Source organism: Parus major, chromosome 15 (genome assembly GCF_001522545.3).
Source record: "Parus major isolate Abel chromosome 15, Parus_major1.1, whole genome shotgun sequence".
In the NCBI taxonomy this organism is placed as follows: Eukaryota; Metazoa; Chordata; class Aves; order Passeriformes; family Paridae; genus Parus; species Parus major.
In genome coordinates, this window is record NC_031784.1 from 10,421,021 (window position 1) to 10,443,730 (window position 22,710).

General features: G+C 45.0%; 1 protein-coding gene across 4 annotated transcripts in view; it reads left to right on the forward strand.

The window, feature by feature from the left end:
* Positions 1-5,119: 5,119 nt before the first annotated feature.
* RNF10 (ring finger protein 10) overlaps positions 5,120-22,710 on the forward strand; it is a 64,201-nt gene continuing 46,610 nt past the window's right edge. For 3 of the 4 annotated variants that reach the window (XM_015643838.2, XM_015643839.3, XM_015643841.3), the window contains exons 1-16: positions 5,120-5,691; positions 11,121-11,323; positions 13,826-14,025; positions 15,026-15,116; positions 16,145-16,329; positions 16,407-16,543; positions 18,011-18,171; positions 18,503-18,631; positions 18,787-19,045; positions 19,275-19,408; positions 19,931-20,048; positions 20,371-20,472; positions 20,963-21,097; positions 21,924-22,021; positions 22,250-22,310; positions 22,462-22,620. In XM_015643838.2, coding sequence (XP_015499324.1) covers positions 5,532-5,691; positions 11,121-11,323; positions 13,826-14,025; positions 15,026-15,116; positions 16,145-16,329; positions 16,407-16,543; positions 18,011-18,171; positions 18,503-18,631; positions 18,787-19,045; positions 19,275-19,408; positions 19,931-20,048; positions 20,371-20,472; positions 20,963-21,097; positions 21,924-22,021; positions 22,250-22,310; positions 22,462-22,620 — 2,332 coding nt within the window. In that variant the 5' untranslated portion in view covers positions 5,120-5,531. The remainder of the gene's footprint in view (positions 5,692-11,120; positions 11,324-13,825; positions 14,026-15,025; positions 15,117-16,144; positions 16,330-16,406; positions 16,544-18,010; positions 18,172-18,502; positions 18,632-18,786; positions 19,046-19,274; positions 19,409-19,930; positions 20,049-20,370; positions 20,473-20,962; positions 21,098-21,923; positions 22,022-22,249; positions 22,311-22,461; positions 22,621-22,710) is intronic. The other variant, XM_015643840.1, reaches the window with a different exon arrangement.

The following is a 22,710-nucleotide window of genomic DNA, read 5'->3' on the forward strand; positions in this document are numbered from 1 at the left end:
GTGGAATGTGCAACTCAAGCCTTGGAGAAATACAACATTGAGAAGGACATTGCTGCTCACATAAAGAAGGTAGATGTTGGCTTGTAATATGCTCGTGATATCTTTGTGCACATGAAAAATCAATTGGGGAGAATGCTGCTGGGCAAGTAGTGCTAGAAAAACAAGTTCTAGAGACGCTTGATAATCAAGTTAGACTTTCTCTTTAGGCTGATGTCCATGTGTTCCTTTACCCACCTTTTACATGGACCTTTCTAGGTGCTGCTTTTTTCTTGCAGTCCTTTCTGCTTACTGCCTTTTTTACCACTGTCCCGTTGTCCACGTGAGGATAGAGTGGCACCTGACTCTCCCTGTGACTGATGAGCTGGTACAAAACACAGCGACTCTATTGAGCTGTCCTGTGGTTTTCCTCTGAGAGGAAGCTTGTTCTTGGTTTCACTTGTATTTAATTTAATCTTAAGGATCTCTTTATAATTCTTGCCAAAGATCTTTCGATCTTTGGATCAAAAATAGCAGGGGAAAAGTAGTTTTCTGCAGTTCTCTGTAATCACACCTGTCCTTATGTAGTGATATAAGCCCCCCAAAAAAATATCCTGGTGGCACTGATTATCTGCTGTTTGAAACATCTGTGTCATCCTTTTTGTAGGATTAACAATACACGAGAAAGATCTAGTTCAGATTATATTTCCTGCTTTGTCAGCTCAGGAGAACGGAGAAATCAAAGTGCGTCAGTAGAAGTTAAAGTGATCTGAGTGGAAGAGCTGTTGAAATGTTAAGGCCGATCACTGTCTGGAGTTAGCTGCTTGGCATGAGAAGCTAAATTTGATAAAGGTTTAGGCCACAAGCTGGGAATTTTCACATGGATATGCTAACTTCTACCTAACGCTGTGAAAAAGGGCCTCAAGAGCTAGTTCAGGCTGGAAAATAAGGAAGTTATAGCTGTCAGCAGAAACTTCAACATGAGAGATAAAAAAGACTGTCCAGACGCAATAAAGAACAAGAAGTCCTCAGACCCTTATGTCATTAGCGGTCTGAACTGTGAAGGGTGGGGAACTGAGATTGGGAGGGTGTAATTGCCTGGGAATCTCTTTGTTCGGTGTCCTTCTGAAGGCACCCAGCTGGAGCTGTTCTGTTGCTGTACCACTCAAAGCCTGAGATTCTGCTCCAGGACACTTGGGGTGGAGGTAACTTTAAAATATGGGGTACCTGGGATGGAGAAGTTTCTCTAACATGGGAAGTAATTAATTCATACAGAACAGTTGTCTCTGCTACGACCAGAATACAGAAAGGCTTTATTTCTCCAGATGCAGAAAGTACCTATGAAAGATGAAGAGTGAGTTCAGTACTTTTCAAATATCCTTTGTAGCAACTACTGGGAATTTATAGAGGATTTATTTGAAAATATGTAAAGCATAGGTGCTTAGATTTATTGATCATACTGTTGTTTCAGAGCATGTGGCAGAGAATTTCCTGTTCAGCAGCTGTGCTGCTGATAAACAATGAAGTCTAAATTATGGCTTTGTCTCAAACTAATGATCTTTTACTTGAGAATTGTATATTCAATCATGTTATGAATTTGGGGGAATAGAAGACTACTTTCCTTCAACAAAAGTAATGTTTTAAACTTATTACTGCTCAGTTCAGAAGTGCTGAGGGGTTTTTGTGTGTCTGACTAAGCAGCAGGTGAACAGTAAGATGTAAATAAAATAATCCTAGTATGTAAGAGCATCTGTTCTTCCTCTGATTGCCTTGCTCAGAAAGTGAATACCTATTAGAAGAGTTCTTGATTTGTCATGATCTGTTTTGCAGGAGTTTGACAAGAAATACAATCCCACTTGGCACTGCATCGTGGGAAGGAATTTTGGCAGCTATGTGACTCATGAGACCAAGCACTTCATCTACTTCTACCTCGGCCAAGTCGCTATTCTTCTGTTCAAGTCTGGCTAGAACCATGGACTGTTACTGAAACTTGCATCCAGTTACAGGACTCTCTGACTAGTTACTGCAGCCTTCCTGAGGACACAGGCCTTGATCTTCAAGGGCAATGGCAGGGATTATGTTGTAACAGATGACATTACATTGTGGATATAAAAAGGAAAAGTACCAAAAAAGTCTTCCTTGTATTTATTTTTTTTTTCAGAAGGCTCCTCCTTTGCTACTAGAGCTATTGGAGCAGTTTTGCTTTTGCAAGTTTTATAGCCATCTACTGTATTTCCAGATTACTGCTAGTGCTATGCAAGTACTGACAGTGTTTAGCTCTTTATGTTTCAAACTTCTCTTATTCTTCTGATTTTACTTTTATAAAATAATTTTCCCCATCTTGTTTTGCTGAATGTGCTGTCCAAAAAATTGAGCTGTTTCTTTTTCTGCTGTCTCTGGAGAAGTGCGCTGGAGAATAAAAGCCAAGTTCTACCCCAGCCAGGTTGTTATTTCTGGCTGATTTGTATTGTTGTGGTGACAGTGATGATTCGGTCTGATCAAGCCAAGGGGAGTGCTGCCTGAGGGGGTGTGTGGGGCTCTGTGTGGGGCCTGCAGCGTCTCTGGACACGGCTGCACGTGACTTGTCATCATTGCCGGGCACCGGGCGTGGAGCGGAGCCTCCTGTGCCGGCCCCGCACCAAAGGGCAGCAGCTGCACTCTGCCAGGGCTGCTCCAGGGGAGTGAGAGCCCCAGGGCAGTGGGAGCCTGGTGTGGGTGTCAGGGCTCGGGTGGTGCTTGTCACTCCCAGCCAGAGAGTGGGTGCTTAACGTGAGCTGGGGCTGCTCGAGCTGTGCCCCTGCCTGGCACACCCAGTGACAGTGGTGGCACTGTGTGGCACTGAGGCTGTGCTGGGAATGACAGTTCCTGTGGGGCTGCTTGGCTGGTGGGTCTGGCAGGGGCTTGCTCCTGCAGCTGAACCCTCCTTACTGCTTGATACAGACATCCATGGTTGATCAGGCAGCTGTGGTAGAGGATACAGACATGCCCCCAGAAATGTGCAGCAGCTTCTGTACTGTTTGGGCTGTGGAGAAATGGGAAGTTGAAAGAGCAATCACAGTCATTATAAAGAGGATAAATATTTGGTTGTAATAGCCTTTCGTGGAACACTATCCACACAAGACCTCAAGGGGCAACACCACTTTGGAAAAGTGAAATACTGTGGTCATGCAATACTTTGGACTTTTCCTGGGGCCAGGTGTCACCTTAGAGAAATCTCTTCTGAAATCCAGAATAGCTGAATGCTGAGCTAAGTACCTAAGTCACCAAGGCATGCAGTGGTTAGACAGGCCTGTGCTCTGTCAGGGACAAGAAGAAGCTGTAGTAGCCCTTGGCCTGGGTCGAAGGCCACCTGTCTGTCCCATGTCCTACCCCTGGTGCTGTGTTGCAGGGAAGGAAAATACGTGGAGCCTTGAAAATAAGCCCAGTGCCCTCTGTGTTTTTCCAGAAACCACAGACTCTGCTGATAGCAGCTATCATACCGAGAAAAAACTCCGAAATTTCCTAGTGTGGGCTCAAAGCTCCTTGACCAAGCAGAGGTAATGGCCAGCCAGGCCAAAAGAACGACCCAGGCTCTTGCTCTTGTACAGCAAACGGTGCTCTCAGGAGTAGCGGGAGGCTTTTAGCCGAATCCCCTCCCTGTTCATTACAGCGCCAACAGCATTACAATTGTTTTAGGCAGAGTTAGGCCGCAGCCGCTCTCCCCGTGTTCCCGGTTACCGGGGCCGCAGCGGCGTTGTCGTCGCCGTGGAAACGGGAGCGGGCGCGCGGCACGCCGGGGTGGGGGAACGCCCCGCCCACCATTCCGCTCCTGGCCAATGAGCTGCGGGGGCGCTCCCGGCGGTGACCAATGGCTGGCGGCCGGCGCGCAGGGGGCGTGGCCGGGGTGCTCAGGAGCAATGGCGGCGGGGGCGCAGGGGCCGGGCCGGACCCGCCGGACGGGGGTGGCGGAGCGCGGCCGGACCGTGAGGGAGCTGCGGGTCCTACCGCAGCCCCCGCCCTCCCGTGCCCGGCAACTTTGCATGCTTTTTTATTATAGGTGACCACGTGTGATCTGACGGTTGTGATAAAGGATTCGGAGCTGTCTGAAGCGATGCTGTGCCGGGTGCCAGTCGGTCTCCGGAGGAATGCGGTGTTGTGTGTGGCACTGCAGCTCCGGTAACGATGTCCAGTCTTCGCTCCTAATATCTTCATATTGAACACTATTTGAATGATATGGTTGTTTTTATCTGGGGAAAGTCTTCCTTGCCTTTATTTTCTTTTCAGAGCCTTTGTTAATTTGCTAATAAAAATGTTGTGTTTTGCTTTTAGAAGTTTTGTGTCTCTATACTCTCATTCTAGTACTGCATGTGCTATTTCTTATTTATTTTCAAATGTGGAGGAGCAACTTTGTTAGAAAGTTGAGGGGTTTTTCCCCCACAAATCCAGAAGATCTAAATACTGTGGGAACTATTCTTACAGCAGTTACCACAGAAATTCCAAGAACAACAGACCTAATTAGGGAACAATCAGGTGTTAAAATCAGGCCTTTATGAGGTTTTTCTAAAAATAACATTTACAGACGATATGTTTGAAACGTGTAAAACACAAATTCCTAGATTTGTTGATGATACTGGTGTTACAGAGCATGTGGCCTGTGTGTACAAAACTGGTAGTGAAGCTTTTACTTGAGGGGCTGTAGATTCGGATCACGGTATGAATTATGAATTAAGGGTAAAGATGCCCTTACATGCTCCACCCATACTTTTTTTAGGAAGCTGGGAATTGCTCTCCCATGGAACTTGAAGCTATCATCCCTGAAATAATAGAAAAGGCATCAGGAGATGTATTCAAGAATGTATTTTAAAGGTTAAAATAAATGCCTTTAGGATCCGAGTTGCCTTGTGAGGCTTTTTTCCCCTTTTGTTTTGAGGGAAAAGTTTGAAATACCACTTCAAGTAGGCCCGATGAGATTTTTTTTTTAAAAACAAACAAACAAACAAAACTTTTACGATTATTTGTTGCAAATCTGTAGCAATGATTTTATACCGAATGATTTTCCATGCCGCTGAGGTGGGGAGCGAGGGGCGGGCTCCGGGCTCGGCGCAGGGCCCGGCCCGCAGCTCCCGGCGCGCCCCGCGCGGCCCAGGACTACAAATCCCGTCATGCCCGGGGGCCTGCCCGGACCGGCTGCATCCGGGTCCGGCCACTGCTGCGGGCGACTCGTCGCCATTACGGGGCAGCGGCGGCCGAGCCGGGGCCGGTGCGGCGCCGAGCAGCCGGTGGGTGCCGGGGTGGTGCCGACCCCTCGGGCGGCAGCAGCGCCGGGCCCCGCGGGGCTCCGTGAGCAGCTCTTTTCTCCCCCGCGCCCGGAGCCCCGCAGGCCCGGCCCGGCCTCCCGCGGCCTTCCCCGGTTCGAGCGGAGCAGCGAGAAGATGTCGCCATGAAGGAGGCCGAGTCCGCGCTGCGCCGCCCCCGCCGGTCGCCCCCGCGGGCCATGAGCCTGGGCCCCCGCCGGCTCCGCCAGCGCCCGTCGTGCCCCCCCGCCCAGGGCCGCCGCTCGCCCGGGGCGCCCGTTGATGCTGCAGAGCCCGCCCGGCGCGACCCCCGCAGCCCCCGCCATGGACAAGAGCAGCCCCTGCGGCTCCGGTGCGCCCGGATCCTCGGCCGGCAGCAAAGGGCAGCAGCCGCGCTCCGCCTCGGCCGGGCCCGCCGCGGGGGAGTCTAAGCCCAAAGGCGGTGAGAGCTGGGAGGGGGCTCCGCAGGGCCGGAGGGGTGAGCGGGGGGCTGCGGGGAAACACGGCCTTGTGCCGCCCTTGGGTTTGTGGTGAAGCTGAACTTCGCCTTGTCGGGTTGTTTGTGTCTCAGCTGGGTTTAATAGGCGGCGTTTCAGGTCACTGCCTGTTTGTGGTTTCTTTTTCCATCCTCTTCCGGCTTTGCTCGCTGTTTGGTGAGCTGGGATTCCTACTCTCCTCTTCCTTTAAGGATTAATGCTTTATCTTTATTAGTATTGGAGTAATCAGCTTGAGAGCTGTAGTAAGACCATGTATTTGCCAGTGCCTGTGAATAGAGCCCTTAGCTTTATTTTGTACCTGTGTTATACCTCACTGAGGGGATCTGGTACCTGTACACAGCATTCCCCGTGGCCCGGTTTCAGTGACCTGCTTTGGGGGAGCTCACAGTTAGCTGGCTGTTGTTTGCTCATCTGGCATTCAACCCAAAGTGTCACACCTGGAATTGCAAACAGCTAGTTCTGCTGACAGAGCAGTTTGGCAGAAGCCAATGTGGTTCTTGTCATCATTTCAAGGTAAGATCTAAGCCCTCTTAGCTCTCTAAACCTGTTCAGGGAGTGTTTCTTGCAACTTTTTGGTTTGGTGGTTTTTTTTTTCCCGAACACCTAGAAATGGGGCAATAGTGATTTAAATTGGTGATTTTAGTCCCGGAAGTATATGGGAGAGTGTCAACAGGTTGCTACACTGCCATTGCTGTACTAATTTCCTTCCTCCTTTGTTTCAGCTGCATTACTTGAGGCCTCTGAGAAAGCAGCAGTGCACTCCAGAGGATTTTAACAAAATGAGTATCTTGCAGGTGTTTGTTGACTCCTTTTTGGACCTTCTAAGCATGGTCATGTCCTGGGTAACCAAGTATTACCTGCTCTTCACCTGTATTAATTGTCCTTCCACAGGACTGACAGAAGTGGGAGGTGAGGTGACTCACCCACAGCTCCCCAGGTTGTGGTGTAACTCTTTAACAATTGCAGTGAAATTTTAACTTCAAATTGAAACACTTGGAAGTCTTTTTAAGAAGAACTTTTTTTGTCCCTCTCTTGCCAAGAGACACCTTCTAGCTCTAGCTTCTTTTGTAGTGGTGTGTTACGCTCTGTGGAGGATTGTTCACAGAATACAAACATCCTTTAGGAAGGGGTTAAAATGATTTGTGCTGGTATCCCTTGGTGTAGAAGACACAGTATCTGGACTGAGGAAGGATGTAAAAGGCCTCTTGTACCAGCCCAGAATAAAAATGTTAAGTGATTTTTGTGGAATGTGACCTTTCACAGCCCTGAAATAATGGCACTGATAGCACAGGAGCAGTGGGGAGAGGAAGCCTGATGACCATTCTTGTCTAGTCTAAAACTTTTAATCAAATAAATGCCAAAATTTTTTAAGACCTCTTTTTTAAAATAAAACAGAGGAAAATTTTTGTTTGGGCATAATTCCACTTCAGTGATACTTGTTTCTGAGCTACAGTGGAGGGCAGAGGGATGAGTTGCTGCCTTTACAGGGCATCAAAGAGACCTGGACAAATTAGGATCTCTTTTCATAGGAGTAGATGTTTATTTAGAAATATCTTAACTGCAGGGTACTGAAAACTGAAATGAAACTATTCCCTTTGTAAAATTAGGGCACACAACTACACAGGATACAGCTGAATAAAACTGGCTGTGTTTTCATAGCTGTTGTGTGTAGAACCCTGACATGTCACCATATGGAATATTTTTCTTGAGTTACTTGTCACTGTCCTTGTAGCTGATGTAGTGCACCCCTTTAAGGACAGATATAAGATGTATTCTGGAAATCTTGTGTATCCTGTGAAGTGGAAGGTAATCTTATGGACCACAGACCTTCTTCAGATGTTCATTGGGTTAAATCTAGTCTAGCAGTTGCCATTTGATGCTTTCTAAAGTTACCTGTAGTCACTGTTCACCTGAGGAAATGAAGAAATGGATATTCCTGAATCCTTTTGGTAGCTTCTCTTTCTCTTGCAGCTGGAAATTGGCTAAATAGAGTACTGCATTGCCTTGTATTTGTGGAAGTTTGATTCCTCCTATCTTTCAAATTTGGCCTCAGAGACTAAATTAAACTAAAAGTTTCCAACAGAAAAGTTTTATGTTGTATTAGTGTGCCCACAGGAATCACATCCAGTTAAAGTGGAATAAAGCAGCTAAGGCAAAATAGGCTTGTTGGGGTTCTCTGCAGTCCTCAGGAGCTGATGGACAGTTGTCACAAACATTCCTGGGCCTTATCACACCCAGTGTGAGCCTGCTTGGCTGGGCTGCCAGAGCTCGGTCACCTCCTGCTCACTGGGATGTTTGCCTTGGCAGCAGCCTGGCCTCAGTGTGTTTGCATGAAACCACCCTGTGGCTTTGGTGTCAGCCTGGCCCCTTGTGCAATGCTCCTGGCTTCAGCACAGCTCAGCAGAAAAGGGAAGAAAGGTGGAAGGAGACAGCAGTTCTCACTCCATTAGCAGACCAGTATTGCAGCTCAAGTAGTCACCTACAGCTTCTTCTAATGCTGTGAACTTCATCTCTCTCTAGATCTTTGGAGATACAGGCCCACTAGCAGCAGGAGAAACCACAAATCTCAGGGCTTGCTCTAAAATGCCAGAACAGTTTTATTGCTAGTGTTTTTAAATTATACAAAGAGTATTTTTTAGAAGTCTCTTGGAGTGTGAATGGGGAGATAAATCCACATAATCTGTATATATATAGGTTAGATACCATGAAAACAGAAAAAGGACTGAGGATCTGAGAGAAAAGTAAGTACCTCATCAACACTCTGGCTGTTGCTAGCTCTTAATTTGCTAAGAAAAGAAGCAAAAAAGCAACTTCCAAATCTAAACTTACCCTGATTAAAACTGGGATCTCACAAGAGAAGATGACAGTGAGAATCTTCCACTTTTCTCTGTGCCTGAGTGCAGCCTGTCCTGCCCTGCTCTTCATGGGAATGCTGGGATGGATGATAGAAAGCAGAGAGCTCCCTGATGTGTGGTATGCTGGAAAGGTTGGAAGGAACAGTGTTGCTTAGATTCAGGGTGGGGGAAAGTTGTTCCAATTTACAGATGCATTCTCCAGGCTCCTGGCTGTCTGCTGACCAATTTCATTATGGCTCTGATGGACCAGGCTTCTCCTGAGGTCAGTTATTCTTATGGTGGGGGGGTGAAACTACTGATCTGTAAAATCAGGTTTGAAGCATTGTTGTAGGGTCCTTTTAAAAAAGGCACAAGTGGAGAGTTCTTTCTTACAAAATATGAGAGTCACTGAAGTGACTCCCAAAGGCTCTAGGAAGTGCCTTAAAAGGACCTGTAGTATGACAGGAATGTGTGTAAACCATCTGACTGACAAAGTTGGCGGTGAGTAACTCGATTAAAACTTTAAGTGGTAGGAAATTCTTCTGTCAGCTCCAGGGGTGAGCTGTTCCTTGTTCTGGGACCTTGTAAACACCCACTTTAGACAGATTGTTTTTGAGTTGTTTCTTTTTTGTTTCTCTGCCATTTGAAGATGGCAGAGAAACTGCAAAGTGGTACAGACACAGCAGGCATGTGCCCCTCCAGTGCATTTACTGAAATTACAGATTTAAGAGGGTGGTTGAACTCTAAACTGACAAGTTTTACTCCTGAGTAACTTAAGGAGTGATCCAAACCTCTTCAGAACTACTTATTTTTTTACCAGAGACTCTGAGGATTTGCTTATTCCTCCTTCCCTACAAACACTCTCAAAAAAAGTCTGTCTAATCATTCAGCCAGACCTGGTCACACCCTTAGTACTTGGCAGTTTCTGGTGTGTTTTTTCCTGATAACACCCAAGCCATGTCTTTTTAGCCTGATGTGCATTAAAGCAGTGCCAGCTCTGCAGGCATGTGTTTGAGTTACACAGCTATGGTTCTGACAGAGTTGGTTTAATTCTGAATTAAAGGATCAGCCTTTTGAATAGCAGAGTAAATTACCAGTTCTGATGGTGAAGTTTGTCTGCAATATGGGCCTGTCACATCGTGTGAAAGTAATGATAGTGCCCTGTTTTAGCTGTAGTTGCAGCCAAAGAAGTCTGGCAAGTGCAAGAAGCAGCAGACCAGCACAGAACCCGGTCCAGCCACTTTTATTACTTAATTTATTTTTAAGAAGTTGGATCCTCAGTAATATACAATAACACACAGACCATCCTGTTCTCAGCTCACCTTTTCTGGGGGATGCAGGTGGAAGAAAAAACTTAAAAATGACAGCAGCAACAAAAAAAGATACTTTGTGTGGATGATGCTGTTCCAGCTGTTATAAATGCTTGGGTAGATGGGAAGTGGTTCTGGGAAAGGGAAAAACTGGAAGCACAGGCAATGAATCTGCCCATATGAGACTGTGATCCTGAATCACAGTGATGTGATTTGCCTGACACGTAAAATTTATGTTAAGGGGTGGGGAGGAAGATTACAAAGTGGGAGAAGGGAAACTAATAGGCTTTTATAAAATGCAACTAGATACTGTGTGAGGTCTTGCTGTTTGTGTAATGTTTACTGAGTATCCAGAGTGACTTTGGGGCTGGCTGGTGTCGACAGATGTCTTCTGGGGCCTGAAGAGTTTTGTTTCTGAGCTTATCACCATACCCTGCTACAAATAAAACTTGGGGCAGGTGGTGGAAGTGCCAGGTTAAGCACCCAGTCTGCAGCTTATTGTGTCCTTGGGCAACGCTGATCTAGTGTGTGACTACTAGAAATACCTTTGTAGTATTAACTCTGTTCTAGCAGTTTGATTTACCAGCTGCTGAGGCACAGAAAACCCCTCTCAAGAGCTGGACTGTTTTTTCTGCTCTTTATTCCTGCAGTACTTCTGTGCTTCTCCACTGTGTCCTGTGTTAGTGTCAGTGGTGTGCTAAGTTCAGTTTTTGGCAAGCAGTTCTTGTTGCATAGGTTGGTGGACACAGTACTGAGATCTTAGGGATGTGCCCTGCAGGGCCACAGTGTTTGGTTTGTGCTTCAAGATCAGTCAGCATTTTTTGGCCTGATGATATAAAAGTATTTTTTAAACAGAATTAGATCTGCTGGGATCTTTTAAGTGTAGAGTGCAGAAGTGAGTGAAAACAGTCAATGGAAGCCTTCAAGGAAAGCACAGGCAGTGGTGTATTTATGAAGTGTATTTTATGTGTCATAAATATGATAAATTGTAACTTTTTTTATAAAGGTAGAGCACAGCAAATACATTCTTTTAAACTCTTTGACCAGCTCTTTGGATAATGACAGGAATGAAGTGGTTTGGGTTGCTGGGGGAATTTAATGTCCTGATGAACATTGCCCTTAAGATAGTGGCTGAAGTGAGCTCATCTCTGAGGTGAATTTCAGTGAGATGCAGTACATGGAGCCAATTCTGAAGCTGCTGATCTGATTCTTCTTTTCTTTTCCTTTCAGATGGAAAGAATGCGAGTGGATCCAAACAGCGTTATAATCGTAAAAGAGAAACTTCATATTCAAAAAATGAGAACTTTTCCAGTCAGTCCCGTCGCTCCAATTCACAGAAAAGCAAAGCTTTTAACAAGATGCCCCCTCAAAGGGGAGGCAGTGGCGGAAGTGGCAAACCTTTTAGCTCTTCTAATGGTGGAAGACGAGATGAGGTGAGAAGTGTAATGCCATGGCTCCAAGACCTCCTTTCTCGGGATGAGAGGATCACCCTGACCTGCCTAGATAGGTCTGCTGTGTTCAGTTCCTGGGCTGGGCAAGGAGAGAGTAATTAGAGGTGCTAACATCGTTGAGATGCCAGAGGGAGTGTGAGTAGAGCAACTTGGCAGCTACAGAAGAGGAGTGCTCTTTGCTCTGCTCTAAGGAAAAAATGCCATCTGAGGAATGGGTGCCAAGACAGGCTGTGCACACATCTCATGACTCGGATCCTTTGTGAAAATAGTGACACGATTTCACTGCCCTGTTCCTGCTGGCCACACTATTTCTAGTACAGCCCAGGTGCCATTGGCTTCCTTGCCCACCTGGGCACACCTGGTTCATGTTCAGCTGCTGTTTACCAACACCCCCCAGGCTCCTGATGGGCAACTTGCCAGCTGCTTTTTCCCAGGCCTGGAGCATTCCAAGGGGCTGTTGTGACCCAAGTGTAGGATGTGGCACTTGGCATTGTTGAACCTTACACTGTTGGCCTTGGCCCATCAGTCCAGCATGTCCAGATCCCTCTACAGAGCCTTCCTGTCCTCCAGCAGATCTACATTCCCACCCACATCGGTGTCATCTGTGAACTTGTGTAGGGTGCCCTCAGACCTCTTGTCCAGATCATTGATAAAGACATTAAACAGGACTGGCCCAAACACTGAGCTCTGGGGAACCCCACTAGTGGGGGTCAGCTGGATGTCACCCCATGTCCCTCCACCCCCTGGGCCCAGCCATCCAGACAGGCTTTTTACTTGGAGTGGTGCACTTATCCAAGCCATGGGCAGCCAGTTTCTTGAGGAGAATGCTGTGAGAAACTGTGCCAAAGGCTTTTCTAAGGCCCAGGTAGACAACATCCACAGCTTTTCCCTCATGCCCTGTGTCACCTTGTCATAGGAGGAGATCAGGTTAGTCATGCAGAACCTGCCTTTCATAAACCCACGTTGGCTGGGCCTGATCCCCTGGTTGTCCTGTACACTGTGATGCCTTGAGGGATGATCTCCATAACCTTGCCCATCATGAAGGTCAGATTGACAGGCCTGTAATTCCCCAGATCCTCCTTCCAGCCCCTGTGGGGGAGTGTCACATTTGTTGACTTGCAGTCTTCGGGGACCTCCCAGTTTGCCAGGACTGCTGGTAAATGATGGTCACTGCTGCCAGCTCCCTCAGTCCCTGTGGGTGGTTCCCATCCAGCCCCACGGAGCTGGGGGTGTCTGTGTGGCACAGCAGGTCACTGACTTTTTCTGGAGTATGTGGCTTCATTCTGCTCCTTGTCCCATCTTCCAGCTCAGGGGCTGGGTACCTGGGCTTGCTACTAAAGGCTGAGGGAAAGAAGGCATTAAGTACCTCAGCCTTTTCCTCACCCTTTGCCACTGTGTTTCCTTCTGCATCCAGTAAAGCAAGGGGATTTTTTTTAAGCTATCTTTGTATCTGTTGTATTTATGGAAACATCTTTTTGTCATTTACAGCAGTGGCCAGATTAAGTTCTAGTCAGGCTTTGGCCCTTCACTTATTTCCCTGCATAGCTTCTTGACATCTTTGTAGTTCAGCTGAGTTCCCATCCCTTCTTTATCAGGTCATAAATTCTTTTTTTTTTTCCTGAGTTCCATGTAAAACTCTCTATGGAGCCAGGCTGGTCTTCCCTTATTTTTGCCTATTTTTTCTGGCACAAGGGGACAACATGTTCCTGTGTCTTCAAGATTTCTTGAGGAATGTCCAGTCTTTAGGGCTCTTTTGCCCTTCAGCACTGCCTCCTAAGGGACTCTGCCAGACAGTCTTCTAAACAGGCCAAAGTTTGCCCTCTGAAGATATAATTGGATATAATCAATCTGAAGATTGATTGTATCCAGGCACTTCAGGGACACAAATTTACAGGTGATAGTGGTATTGTGAAAGTAATTGTATTTGCCCTACTGATATCAAGGTAAAACCAGACTGAGGCTTTTATGCTGATGTGTAGCTAAATACTGTAGAGTGTTTGTGAGCTTTAACTGATACTCTGGTTTTGCAGTTTTTTGATGGATGAGCAACACTTCTCACCTAGATCACTGGCTGAAAATTCACCTGCTGCCTCTGTTGAATTCTGATTTGTTGCTTTATTATATGAAAACTAACCCAAACAAGTACAGCCTGGGAAAACAGTAATCAGTCTTGTATTGCTATCTAAAAGAATATTGTCAGGATTCGAACAACTTATTCTTGGCTATGTTTTGCCAGCTTTTACTTGTCTTTGTGGTCTTAACTCTCCTTTTGCTCAGTGTGGGGTAAGACCACTGAGTTCACTTTCAGGTTCTTGTGTGTTTCTAATGCTGCACTCTTTGATTTGCAGAATAGGGATGGGAGAAGGTGAGTGAGTAGATGCTGCACATTCTGTGTGCTATTACTGCTGGGGCCTGGATGTCCACCTGTACTGATGCCTTTGCTGTAAACTCCAGCAATTTCTAACAAATGCTGTTCTCTCTTAGGTAGCAGAGGCTCAACGGGCAGAGTTCAGCCCTGCCCAGTTCTCTGGTCCCAAGAAGATTAATCTGAACCACTTACTGAACTTCACCTTTGAACCCCGTGGCCAAGCAGGACATTTTGATGGGAATGGACATGGCAACTGGGGGAAAAGGAACAAGTGGGGACATAAACCATTCAACAAGGAGCTCTTCCTGCAGGCCAAGTGAGTGGGAGATCCATGGGGCTCTTAGACTTCTGCAGAGACATGGAGCTGTAAGGGGTGACAATCCAGGGAATTGTATTTGGGCTTGACTAACTGTATTGTCTTTTCCAGGGTGAAATTACCCTTCTGTAGTGTTCTTAGTGGTAATGGCTGTATTTCAAAGGGATGTTGTCTTCACCTATTTGCAAGATATCTGATGGAGTGAGTCCTTTAGATACAGCCAAAAATCTTCTGCTCAAGTTTTCAACCATGGCTTTGGGACATGACACTCCTATTTTGGAATATCTATATAGTTCTTATAGAAGATGCTTTTTTTTTCCCCAAAAGTTGGTTTGTTGAGATGGGATAGCAGTTGCTAGATGAAAGCTAATCTGAATTTTTGAGTCCCAAAGGCAATTACTTGTATGGGTCCTAGTTTTTAAAATGCTGATTATTTTGCAAGCCCCCAAAATGTAGTATAACCCAAATGATGATCAATATAGTAATGTAGCAACAAAATTCCTTTTTGACTGGAAATTTCCCCACAGTTTGAAGTGTGTTCAGGACATCCTATCTCTGATAATGGTAAAGATAAAAAGTATTTTCAGCATTGATGCTTCTGATTTCTCCATAATGTTTTGTGGCTTATTGTAGTGAAGTCTATTTGCAGGGACCCCAGTAGTTGTAATTTCTGTGACAGTATTTTTCCCCTTGTGGATTCCCTGTTTTTTAATAGATCCCCATTGCAGCTGAGTGTTTCTTACACATTTCTGGAAAACCAGTCTGCCTGGCTCATTCTGTACTTACTGTGTGATGTTGTGTCCAACTGAAATTAGACACACCTCTATCCTGCAAATCTGGTTGTGAACTGAACTTTTGATTTCTTGTTGATAGAAGTTACTGACTGCATCCAGCAGTTTTCTGCTGGACAAAGAAGAAGCTCAGAGAATCCTATAGGATAGTTCTCAAAAAGTTTTTAGAAACAACTGAGTGGATCATCTGTCTCTTTGCCTTTCCCCAGCTGCCAGTTTGTTGTCTCTGAAGAACAGGACTACACAGTCCACTTTGCTGATCCAGATACCTTGGTCAACTGGGACTTTGTGGAGCAAGTGGTCAGTTGTGATGGGCTAGATTTTTTTTTTTCCTTCTTAAGAACCTCAACCTGTCTTTAACTACCTCTTTCCCTCTGTGATGTTACATAAAACTCAGCTGTTTTTGAGTTGAGGCCTTTTCTGTCACTCCCACAATACTGGGAAAGATCTGTCATGGAATATATTATGAAATACTTTCATGACAGGAAAAGAGAAGTGCTAAAATCTATTAGGAAAATTAGCAGCTTCTTCTTGCTTTCGCAGATGGGAGCTCATCAAAAATAGTATCTGACATTCTGTAGACAGAGTCCTTGTGATCGAGATATTAACAGAAAACTTGGGCATGAGTCCATGGAAGAGGACTACAGCGTAGAATTCTGAAGAATTATTCTGTGCATAGGTGGCCTATCTTGCCTAGCAACAAAATGGAAAATCTCTTGAGAATTGTGGTCAGAAGTTTTGGGTTGCCTCGAGCAAAAATTTGTATCTGCCAAGACAGTCTGGTGCAAGGTGTAGGTGGAGAGGAGGTAGGCTTACTGTTACCTGTCACTACAAGAGAGCTGAAAAAATCTAGGTGCTTGCTTGGCAGTTACTTCTCTGCCACACAGAGATGCTACCAGAGTGTCTGATTAGACCTAGCATGTTCATGGGAGTGGGTAAGTTCAGTCTCACAGTTACACAGGGCTGCACAAGTCTGCTTGCAGGAGAGGCCACAGAGCTCACTTGCCGTCTTCTCACTGTCTGAATTCACATGATGAAGATGCTGCTGACTCTTAGAGGTGATGAATACGTGAGGGGAAACATGAGAAGAATCACTTTTTAATGTCATTAGAGTAGAAATAAGACACAAGATGGGTTGCTTAGAAGGTTATTCCATGTGCAGTTTGAAGGTGTTAGTTCTGAGTGCACAAATTTCTTGGTAAATAAACAGAGCCTAAAGAGCTGGAAGATAATATGTTAGAGTAGATCTTACAGGTGGCTTATTCTGGATCCCAGGAAGTGATTTCTGAGTCTGTAACTTGTACTGTTCTTCTCATGTGCCATTTCAGCGAATCTGTAGCCACGAAGTGCCCTCTTGCCCCATATGTCTGTACCCACCAACCGCCGCCAAGATCACCCGCTGTGGGCACATCTTCTGCTGGGCATGTATCCTTCACTATCTCTCCCTGAGTGAGAAGACCTGGAGTAAGTGTCCTATTTGTTATGGCTCTGTTCATAAGAAGGATCTCAAGAGGTGAGACAATGTTAATTAAATCACACATCTTTTTGAAATGTTATTTTTACACCGCTAACCTCCTCCGTACATTGCAGTGTTGTCGCTATGGAAACACGTCAATATGCAATTGGTGATACCATTACGATGCAACTTATGAGAAGAGAGAAAGGTGTTCTGGTAGCACTGCCCAAATCCCAGTGGATGAATGTGGTTCAGCCTGTTTACATCAGAGGTGAGTGTTTCTGAATCCTGGTGGCTGGAATCCTGTTCCTGACTGTGACCAGGATTTGTGTAGATTTTCTGTCATCATTTCTGTAGATGACAGCATGGCAATGCCATGCTGTCATCTTAAGCTTAAAAAAAGCTTAATGACCACATATTAACAGTAAACTTTGTACTCGCACTGTTTTTCTATAAAGGCTTTAACTTGTGTGCTGTGTCCCTTCAAGTGACTGAACTGCAGACTCCTGTCTTCACAGTCACTGCTTTTAGTTTGATGTGTCCTCTGTATCCTGCAGTCATCGGTGTGACTCTCACTGCTTTTCTTGGCTCTTCAATGTCCTTAACTTTTTTCATCCTGACTCATTATACAGCTTCACAAAAATAACTGTCTCTGTGTCTAAACTATTTCAAGGCTGTAATCTTCAACAAGGTTTTCATCATCCTCACTTATCAACTGAAATCAGTGAATGCTATGGGGAAATAATCAAAATTATTGCAAACCTATTCCAAACATCTGTTGCCTGACATCTTCAGTTTTCTCCAGTCAAGAGTGTGACTAACTCATCATCATCTTATCTGTTAGTATCGCAAAAATTTTGTGACTAAAGAAATAATTTTACTGAACATTGCTGCTTTGTGGGCTGTCTTGGCTCACTTCATCTTGCAGTCACATTTAGGAAAGGCTGCATGCATTTAAACTCTCTGGAAAAAGTCAAATCTTGTAATGTGTAATGGATATCCAGCATGCAGGCTGTGGTCTTACATGTTTCTCAGTATTTGAAACTAGGGGACTTTTTAAGTCCTTTCATAAAACAAACAAAAGAACAAATACAGGATTTGAGAACACTATAATTCACCATTAGGAAATTCAGCATTAGCTTGGTGTCTGTAGACACAAGGTTGGACTCCTGGGGAGCAGTGAATACAGGTACTGTGTTAATATGGGATGCAATGGTCACCTTTTGCTAAACTGCCATTCTTTAGCTTACTGTTTCTGCTGTGCTTCTTGTAAAAACCTCATAATAATGTTTTGTATGGATTTTTAATATATATGGGCTTATGAACTAGTTTGAGCCAAACCAGGGTGGCTTTGCAGAAATTTCCAACAGCAATATTTCTGAGGAACGAGGAAGAGGCTGCAGACTGCATTGTTTCAGGAAGCTTTGACGCCCTCAAGGCTTCTCAAAGGTGATGCTCCTACACTGTAGAAGTTGAGGTTTGATTTTTACTGATGTGTAGCAACTCAGTGGTGAAGTGGCAGATGAACTGCTGTGTGGGGTGATAGATGTCAGAGCAGCTATGTGACACCAGCTTGCGATACAATGGTATTTGTGGAGTCTGTATCAAACTCTTGCTGAGTCTGCCCTGGGGGATTAACTCACAAAAATGAGCTGTAACAAAACTTCAGAAAGAAGCAGCAGTCCAAACTGGTGGCTCTGTGTGCAGATATTAATGTTTTGGTGCTCTTTCTGTGCAGATGACCAGCACAGTCAGTATTCAAAGCTGCTTCTGGCATCCAGGGAGCAGGTCTTGCAGCTGGTGATCCTGGAGGAGAAAGCAGCGTTACTGAAACAGTATGAGGAAGAAAAGCACACCCCTGAAGCCTGTTTCATTGAGGCAGCTATCCAGGAGCTGAAGGTAACAACCTCTTGGGAGGTTTTTAGCAGCTTTATTTTCAAGAGTATGCTGAGTGCTGAGCATCCTTGTTCTGCTGCGTGGATGGTGTGGGATTGTGTGGATGGTGTGGTGGTCTTCAGCAAGTTGCTGGTGTTTGCTGCTGGAGTAGCAACCTTGGAGGAGACTGTAGCCTTTGGGCCCCAGGTATCCAATGTGGTTCATCACAGCAGAATGGATTTTCTGGGATGGTATTCCAGTAAAGGAATGCCAGGGCAAGGCTAAAAATAACTATGGGGGTGGTCTCTTGGTGTAAATGGCAAATTGAAACTTGATTCCTTTGGATGATCTGCAGGAACGAGAAACAGCACTCTCTGCTGACCAGGATAAAAACAATGGCATTGCTGGAATCAGTGCAGCTGTGGAAGAATTGGTCCTAGAAAGCTCCAAAGCTGTGGAGCCTGCTGTTTCCCAAGAGAAAAAGGTGTGTGACAAATCTGCTCTGGCAGATCCTGCTAACACTTAATTCTGCCACTTCACACTGCAGTGTGCAGTGAACTCGTGCCAAAGATTTTTGCAGAGATGATAATCTTTGAAGTAGGTGGCGTGGTTCTAATTCTATCCTCTCTGCTATGGTAGTGTGATGTGGAATATCTCTCTGCATTCGATGAGGAGCTTGTGGAGCCTTGCTCTGACCTGGCAAGCTCCTTTTTGCCTCCTGTGGAAGTGGAAGAAGCAGCACCGGATGAGGAGGAAGTACCTGAGGTGGACGCTGTAGGAGAACCTGTTATGAACACTGTAGAGGAACCAAATCCAGCTGAAACAAGCTGCCAAGAATCTAAAGATACAGTTAGCAGTGGGCATCTTGGCAACTCTCCTTTTTACTATTTCTATCAAGGTCAGTGCAATGAAATCCTGGAATCATAGGGGCAGAGATGCCTCCTTTGGGACCCTCCTTGGGGGAGGTGTTTGTCAGTTCATTAGATGCAGCTGACCCCTGCAAGCTAAGAGTCCCACAGGAGCTCAGAAAGGAACTTCAGTTTTATTAGTGGAGGTTGTCCTGAGGTGGGGAGAAGGGTACTGAAAATGAACAGGCAAAGAAGGAGTGATGATGTCTTGCCTTTCAGCGGAGGATGGGCAGTGCATGTACCTTCACCCTGTGAACGTTCGATGCCTTGTGCGTGAATATGGCAGCTTGGAGAAGAGTCCAGAGAAGATAACTGCAGCTGTAGTGGAGATAACTGGCTACTCCATGACAGAGGTAGCTATTTTATCTTCTTGTTAATTCTTGGTTTTTAGCAGGTTGGTCATTGTAGACTAGACTTGATTCTGTTCAGTAGTAAGAAATAATAAGTATGAATGGGTGTAGGGATGCCAGTCTGTGAAGGGCATCTGTGGTGGGCCTCATGTTGCTTTTGATAAGTAGGCTACAGTATAGTTTTCTTCTCCTAGATGGTCCAGTACAAAAATAATTGTGCTGCAAGTCTGGTATTGCAGAACTTTTTTCCAGTGATGTGAGTGAGAAGGGAGGAATAAGACAAAAATCAGTAAACGAGCTGGAATAACTGCATTCAAGTCTGATTGTCATGTAGCTGGTGGAGATCTTGGAACATTAGATTCTGACTCAGGGCATCAGTCATGTGTTTATAGTTTTTAAAGTAACTATTGTGTCACTGGTGCTATTTATTTCCATTTGATTTGATGAATGTTGTGCATTCTGTTTCCATTCATCACCATGGCTGCCTCTAGTCCTTGTGGTGACATATCACTCTCTCTTTATCAGGATATAAGACAGCGTCATCGATACCTCTGTCACTTGCCCCTCACCTGTGAGTTCAGCATTTGTGAACTGGCTCTGAAGCCACCTGTCATCTCTAAGGAGACTTTAGAGCTGTTCTCAGGTATGTACTACCTTCCTAGTAGTTTAAGTCAGGAAGGGGAAGTTGTTCTTATCCCTTTAATGGTAGAAAAATGAACATACATTAGAGCTGTGCTACTCTTGCACCAACTGTCTGATGACTGCTAGACAGAGCAGCCCCAACTCCATTTCATGGACAACAATTACAAAAAGAATGAAAAATCCCAACTGCTTGGAAGAGCATATGTTGTTTGTAAACATATTTTGTTACTAATGTGCTATAAGGTTCTTCTGAGAGCTGGATGAAAGCTTTCCAGAGTATTGGTGTGGATTTTTTGATATCCATTGTTGTGCATTGCTCCTAGATGACCTTGAAAAGAGGAAACGTCTACGGCAGAAGAAAGCTCGCGATGAACGACGGCGAGAACGCAGGATTGAGATAGAAGAAAACAAGAAACAGGGCAAATGTAAGTCATGATGGCACATAACTGGGGGATTTTCAGTCATACTTGCTTGCTGAGCTGATTTCTTGAGCTGTAGGATGAACTCTAAGGCCTGTAGTTTGTTGTTTGTACTTAGAACAAGATTACAAAGTATTAGAAACAATGTCTGTATAATGAAAAACATAAGCTGTTTTAGCCAGGATGGTAAGTGATGTTATGCAATTGCTGCATACTTGTGCATTTTGGGAGAGATGGAGGCCATTCAAGGGCACAGCTGTCTATCTCCATGGTGTACATAGCTCTCTGTTTTTATAGTAATCACGATGTAAAGTGAAAAGTGAAGACGGCAAAAAAAGGCCTAGAAACTGCTTCCATCCAGCAGCAGGGCTTGTACTGGTCTCCAAATAGAGGGTGGAAAGAAATGAGTTGGCACCTCCTAGACTGCCTAAATGACTTGCATATTGACAGTCCTCCCCCACATTGTGTAGTGCTTTAATTTAAAATCTCTTTCTAGATCCAGAGGTCCATATTGCTCTAGAGAATCTGCAGCAGTTCCCTGCTTTTACCTCTTGCCCTGGAGAAACTGCCAGCACTGATCATCAGGGCTTCTGTCAGTCTCCTCTTGGCAGAAGCCCTGTGTCTCAGACAGGTGAGCATCTGGAAAAACACATCACATCTAGCTCTTGATCATTCTTTTGGGATCTATTGCTCAGGTTGTCATGCTAAACTTTTGCAATACTGATCAAAGACAGCTTCTTTTCAGAGAAGCTCTGGCTGCTCAGTCCCTGAAAGTGTTCAAGGCTAAGTTGGATGGGGCTTGGAGCAACCTGGTGTAGTGAAAGGTGTGCCTGCCCATGGCAGGGGAGTGGATTGAGATGGTCTTCAAGTCCTTTCCAACCCAAACCATTCTGTGATTCTCTGATTCTCTCCTAGACTGCCTATGAGATAATACACAAAGGGCAGACATGGTTAAGAAACATTCTGTTCCTTTGTCTGCTTTTTACTGCCTCTGTCTTGAGAATGTGAGATCTTCACTGTAGTTACTCCATATTTTACATGAGGCAGAGGAAAGGAAACAATTGCTCCATAGATAGAAGAAAATTGTATTTGCCAGGAAAACACCACTGGCATTTTTTCTTTCTTTCTTTCATCTCTATCTTCTCCAAAACATTATTCTAAAATAAACCAAACAAAAAGACATTCCCCATCCCCCCACCAGCTTCCCAAAATAAGTAAACAAAACCTCTCAAAAAAACAAAAAAGAAAACCACAAGCAAACTTAAATTTCCCTTAAATAAAAGGATTGAGGAAATTTGAGAGATCCAACTGTGTGACTGATGGACAGAACCAATGAGATCAAAACGGTTAATTATGTAGGATAATAAAACTTTATTTCTGTTACATCCTGATAAGCAGCATAATGACTGCCTTGGCCAAATGCAACTGGCTTTAATTCTCAGTTCCTTTCTCTGTAGAGTCTATTCCAACTCCGCTGTCACCTGCTGCCAGCCAGGTCAGCCCATTGCTCTGTGGAAGCTTGGAAGAAGAGTCTCCCTTCCCTTCCTTTGCCCAGGTAAACCATGTAGCAGAGTGAATCTTGTCAGAATTACCTGTGTCATAGTTGGGGATTAGGCTGAAACTACAATTGCTTTCCTTACAAAAACAATGTGGGACAAATCTTAGGGAGACATCATAAGGTTTGAGTGCTTGAAGGGATTTCTAGATTTTCTTGCCACTTAGGGGGTCTGCAGGATTGTTCAAGTATGTGGAATTTAATCATATCCTACAACTTTTTTGACAGATGTTGAGAGTTGGAAAGGCAAAACCAGAAACGTGGCCTAAACCTGCTCCAAAGACAAGAGGTAAGAAAATTTGGTATTAGTACTTCAGGTTCTTTACCATGCATCTAAATGTGAGAAATCTTGTAGCTTCAAAAGAAGGATCTGGAGTGTGGAGGGGCATTTGTGTGGTGAAAGTTTTATACAGCCTTGTGCACGTTCTTCCCTCTTTCAGATGAGAACACTCTGGCACTCCCTGTGCCTGGAGATAGTGATGGAGAAAGTGACAGCTCTGACCGGATTCCTGTGCCCAGCTTCCAGAATTCCTTCAGCCAAGCTATTGAGGCAGCCCTCCTGAAACTGGACAAACCGTCCACAGCTGATCATTTATCAGGTAAAAGGCAGGAGGAAAGGCAGAAAAACTTCCTGAACTGAAAAAAATGGAGTATTTCCCCTTCTTTCTCTGGGACAAGTGAAAGCAGCA